General features: G+C 59.7%; 1 protein-coding gene across 1 annotated transcript in view; it reads right to left on the reverse strand.

Moving 5' to 3' along the window:
* Positions 1-6: 6 nt before the first annotated feature.
* POU2F3 (POU class 2 homeobox 3) overlaps positions 7-5069 on the reverse strand; it is a 74692-nt gene continuing 69629 nt past the window's right edge. Inside the window, exons 9-11 of the mRNA XM_006105253.3 lie at positions 3304-3370; positions 2166-2286; positions 7-1092 (exon numbers count right to left, since the gene is read on the reverse strand). Of these exons, the coding sequence (XP_006105315.2) occupies positions 1053-1092; positions 2166-2286; positions 3304-3370 (228 nt within the window). The 3' untranslated portion in view covers positions 7-1052. The remainder of the gene's footprint in view (positions 1093-2165; positions 2287-3303; positions 3371-5069) is intronic.

Genomic DNA, 5069 nt, shown 5'->3' on the forward strand with positions numbered 1-5069 from the left:
CAGTAAGGAGAGAAGAACATAATGAAAAAAAAACAGGAAAGGGCTCTATACAGGCATTTTGATAGCATCATTGTTCTTCCTTCTGCAGCCGGGAGACGGAGGGAGGCTGAGCTGAGGGCAGGTGAGAGGGACAAGCTTCTGGCTTGGTGACAGGTGTAGCTGGCAGGGAGCCTGGGGGGCGGGGGGCAGAGAAACGCCCAGACGGAGGGACTTGTCCTTCTCTAAAGAGGAGGGAACTTCGAGAACGAAAGCATGAGTGGGTTTGGTCCTATGCAACGGGGCAGGGCCACGGGTGAAAGAAGATTCAGTCAGAAAAAGCTGCTGAGCAGAGGAAACAGTGAGGCTTTGCCGGAGGCGGCAGATTCACAGCTCCTCCCGGGTTTCAGAAGGAGCTCAGAGCAGGCACCCTGCTGGCTGGCACCCAGCGTGGCTGTCCCCAGAGCTGGCACCCTGCTGGCTGGCACCCAGCGTGGCTGTCTCAGGAGCTGGAACCCTGCTGGTACCCAGCATGGCTGTCCCAGGAGCTGGAACCCTGCTGGTACCCAGCGTGGCTGTCCCCAGAGCTGGCACCCTGCTGGTACCCAGCATGGCTGTCTCAGGAGCTGGAACCCTGCTGGCACCCAGCGTGGCTGTCCCAGGAGCTGGAACCCTGCTGGTACCCAGCATGGCTGTCTCAGGAGCTGGAACCCTGCTGGCACCCAGCATGGCAGTCACAGGACCTGGAAACCTGCTGGCACCCAGCGTGGCTGTCCCCGGAGCTGGAACCCTGCTGGCTGGCACCCAGCGTGCTGTCCCCGGAAGAGGCAGAGAGCAAAGGCAAGATGTCCTTTCTCGGAAAGGCCTGGGCAACGACGCTGACTGAAACAGAACTAGCGACGGGCCAGGCAGTAAGGCCAGCTCCGGATGGACGTGTTTCCAGGGCATGGGGGCCCCACGTGAGCCAATCGCGGTTTAGGCCTCCGAGGCCTTGTCCGGAGAAGGCGAGCTCAGGCTCGTGGTGGTGCCCTCCGCTCGCTTGGGAGCGTCTGTGGGGCGGAGGCGCTGCCCGCGGCTCAGTGCAGGTAGGTGGGGTGATTCCATCGGTACCAGGGCCTGGAGGGAGAGAGCAAGCCCAGCACCAGCGGCGGGGCAGGAAGGTGGGATGGTGGGAAGGTGGGCCAGCAGGAAGGTGGGAAGGCGGGAAGGCGGGAAGGTGGGATGGTGGGATGGCGGGAAGGTGGGAAGGCGGGATGGCGGGAAGGCGGGAAGGCGGGAAGGCGGGAAGGCGGGATGGCGGGAAGGCGGGAAGGCGGGAAGGTGGGATGGCGGGAAGGCGGGAAGGCGGGAAGGTGGGATGGCGGGAAGGCGGGAAGGCGGGAAGGTGGGATGGCGGGAAGGCGGGAAGGCGGGATGGCGGGAAGGCGGGAAGGCGGGAAGGTGGGCTGGTGGGATGGTGGGAAGGCGGGAAGGTGGGAAGGTGGGCTGGGCTTCCTGCTGGGGGCCGGGGTCCTGGAGCTGACAGCGCGCGCACTAGCCCGCGGCCACTGTCCCACAAGGACAAGCTTGGTGGTGTAGGAACTGCGTCTCACAACCATTTTCCAGGTGGACTTTAGGGTTCTCTCTCTTTTTCAGTGGCTGCAGTGCAGCCATTGTCGGTGAGAGCTGGCAACTTGCCTGAGCTGCTGTCTTGAACCTGGGGTTCATCTCTTTGCACAGCCAGGCCTCTGCCCTCTCACCTCCCACCATCTCCTGGGTTCTGGGTCTGGGACCCCACCCCCCCAGCTCTAAGAACACTCTTCAGGGGAGATTCTTTGACCCAAGAGGCTATTTCCCTCACGTGCACCCTAACTTCACGCTCTCGCTGTGTCAGCCACATGGGAAACTCCGGCTACTGGCAGTAAGTGGGAACTCCTACGCAAGGGAGGGCCTGGCCTTCCGACAGGAGGACTGGGACTGTCCCCCTTCCCAGGGCGGAGGGAGGGGAGCTCCTGCCCAGAATGCTCAGCGGCTGAGCCCCTCTTTGGACCCTGCTCCCTTGGGCCAGGCCCAGTTGGACTCCACGCTCTGGCCCCTCCCGCCATCCTATCCCCCTGTCCGACCCGTGATCACATTCTTTTCCAAGGCTCTGACCGCACCCCTCACATGCCCCTGGCCCAGCCGCATGCCGGCCTCTCCCGGCACCTTACCCTGAAGCGCCAAGGCTGGAGGAGTTGGCCGCTGCCTTGGCGTTGTGTTGAGAAGAAGTGGGGAGGCCTGCGCTGGGCGAGGAGGGCCTGCTGCTGCTCCCAGGGGAACAGGACGAGGTCACTGAGGATGAGGAGAGGCAAACACAGGGGGTCATGTGGCTGGTCCTGCAGGGACCCCAAAGTGCTCTCGCCCTCTCCCTGCCCCATGCATCCGCCCAGCCCTGCCATCTTGGCATGAGCTCCCAGACCCGGGAGGTCCCTGCCAGTGCTCTCCTCAAACCAGGCCCTGAGGAGTCGCATGCACGGCTGGTTCTGTACATCCTAGACTCGTGAACACAAGCAGGGCGGAGGCCAGAGCCATCCCCATGCAGGGCAAGCCTGGGGTGGGGGGCATGGCAGCCCCAGCACCAGAGGTGGGAGGGGAAGAACAGGAACCCACAGGAAGGAAGAGGAGGGGGAGGGAAGCAGGGAGCAGGGGAGGAAGAGAGCCGAGAGCACAGTCCGAGATCGCCAGCCTCCGGTGCTCCCATCGCCACAAACAGAAGGTCCATGGTCTTCGAGAAAAGCCCAACAGGGAGAGAGGGGACCAGGCAGTCCCTGTGGTGGGCGACTGGCCTGGCAGCCCTCACACTCCTGTGTCCTCCGTCCAATGGCAGATTTGGGTTAAACTGGGCTCTTGCATTTGAGTTTTCCAAACAGCATCCCATGGATGAGGTGACACATATCTCGCCACCCAAACGAGGGCTTTGAAGAGCGGCGAGAAGCACTGTTGATAGTTATGGCGCATCCCGACCCATGGCCACCCTACTTCGCTTTCTGAAACGCTACAGGCACTTGCTGAAAAGCAGGCTCTGTGGAACGTTGGTTTGGAAAACCCTGCCTGCCTCCAGCTTCCCACGGCTCAGGTAGGAATGTACGATGCACACGAGTGCTGAGAAGCACTGCGAGCAAAACAAACCGAGAAACACACAAAACCTCGCCTGCTCAGCATCCCACAAACTTACCTGGTCAGGGCCCCTTCCCTCCACCTAGACTGCATCCCTTAGGAGTTCTGACTTAGGCCAGTGCCTTTCGGTGCTAACATGGCGTTATTTAGAGGAACTCTGGCGCCACTCAGAAGCTGCATTTCAGAGCTCACCTGTTCCAGGCACGGTGCTGTGGACGGGAGGGATGGCGAGGGGGCCCAGAGACCCGGAGGGAGAGACCTGGAAGGCGACACAAGCGTGTAAATGTCCACGTCCCCCCCTGCTCCCACCCGGGGCTCCCCCAGCATGCTGGGCCCAGGGTGCAGGGACCAGGTCTTTGCTTTCTTGCCCATTTCCCAGTCCAAACCCACATTCTGTCCCATTTCAGGGACCCTGCCCACCTGCTGTGTGAGCCTGGAAGCTTCCTGGGCACCACCGGGTCCCAGCTGTGCTCGAGGCTCAGCAATGGAGGGCACTCCCCATCGGCCCCACTGCTTCCTGCTTCTGCTCAGGGGCCTCACCGCCTGCCTCAGGCTGCCCAGTGTGGACCCTCCAGAGGTCACCGGAGGAGCTGGACTTTGGTCTCTGAAGCTTTTAATTTTGCCCTGGAGACTCACAGCATCACCAGTGCTGGGCTTTGGCGGGGACGAAAGATATAGTCTACCCTCCCACACAACTCAGGAGCCCTCCCCCCACACGGCTCTCCCAGCACCTGGAACAGGATGGAATCGGTAGAATGGGCTTTGGAGCCCAGCAGATGCGGGAGAAGACCTGGCTCCACCATCGACTGTCCGTGTGACTCTGGGCCAGTTACTTAACCCACTGGGAATTGGTGACATAGCAGCAACCCTCCTCACAGTTTCTTTCCATTAACATTTAGTGTGATCATGTCCATGAAACTCCCAACTCAGCACCTGGCAGAGAGTGAGCCTAGTTACGCGTCAGCCCTTCCTTCCTGAGGGAGCTGGCAGCCGTCATGTCTCTAGCCCAGTGGGTCCCAGCGTGGGGCACACGCCCCACAGGGGGGCCATTTGACTTTTAAGGGGGGCATTTCTAGAATGAGTTATTAACAGTGAATTTTTTGCATTTCTAATGGTTCTAGGGGGCCTCATATCCTATATAATAGAGAGGTAATATTCAAATTAACCCTCACACCGTCATGCCATCACAAGATGGCTGCACCCACAGTGGAGGTGGGGTTCCCATAACAAGCTGTAATGAGCGATCAGCAGGACCTGAGGCTGCACCCCCCCCGCCTGGCGGGGCTTGACGGGGGACCTCAGGCCGCACCCTCCCCCCAGGCCAGGGGACCTGAGGCTGTGCCCCCTGCCCAGCAGGGCTTGACAGGGGTGGGGCCAGCTGGGTCTGGATCTCGCCCAATGGGGGTGGGGCCAGCCGGGTCTGGGTCTTGCGTGATTTTGAGGCACACACAGGTGGGCGGGGACTTGACTCTGGTTTCCGTAGCATGCCCCAGACTCTGACAGGAGGAAGATTTTCATATACGTTTTACTAATTTTCTTTAATCTCTGACACTTCTATTATAGAGAAAGGGCAAATAGCAATATTAAAATATTTCCTCTAATTAGTTCCTTTTTAATGTGCACAAATTTCATGCACTGGGCCACTAGTCTACAGTAATAAAAGACAAAGATGCAAATTGACCTTACCTTTGCTATGCCTTAAGCCACGCCCACCAGCCAATCAGAGCGACTGTATGCAAATTAACCCAACCAAGATGGCGGCCGGCAGCCACGGAGCTGGAGCAAGCAGGAGACTTGGTTGCCCCAATGATGGAGGAAGCCAAGCTTCCCGGCTGGCTGCTGCCTCCTCTCAAGGCAACAAAGTTTCAATTATAGAAGGTAAATAAACCCCAGATACCTGCTTCCAGTCAACCAGTGGCCACGGAGCTGGAGCGAATAAAAAAAAAAAGGAAAGACTG

The sequence above is a fragment of the Myotis lucifugus genome, unplaced genomic scaffold (genome assembly GCF_000147115.1).
Source record: "Myotis lucifugus unplaced genomic scaffold, Myoluc2.0 scaffold_654, whole genome shotgun sequence".
Taxonomy (NCBI): Eukaryota; Metazoa; Chordata; class Mammalia; order Chiroptera; family Vespertilionidae; genus Myotis; species Myotis lucifugus.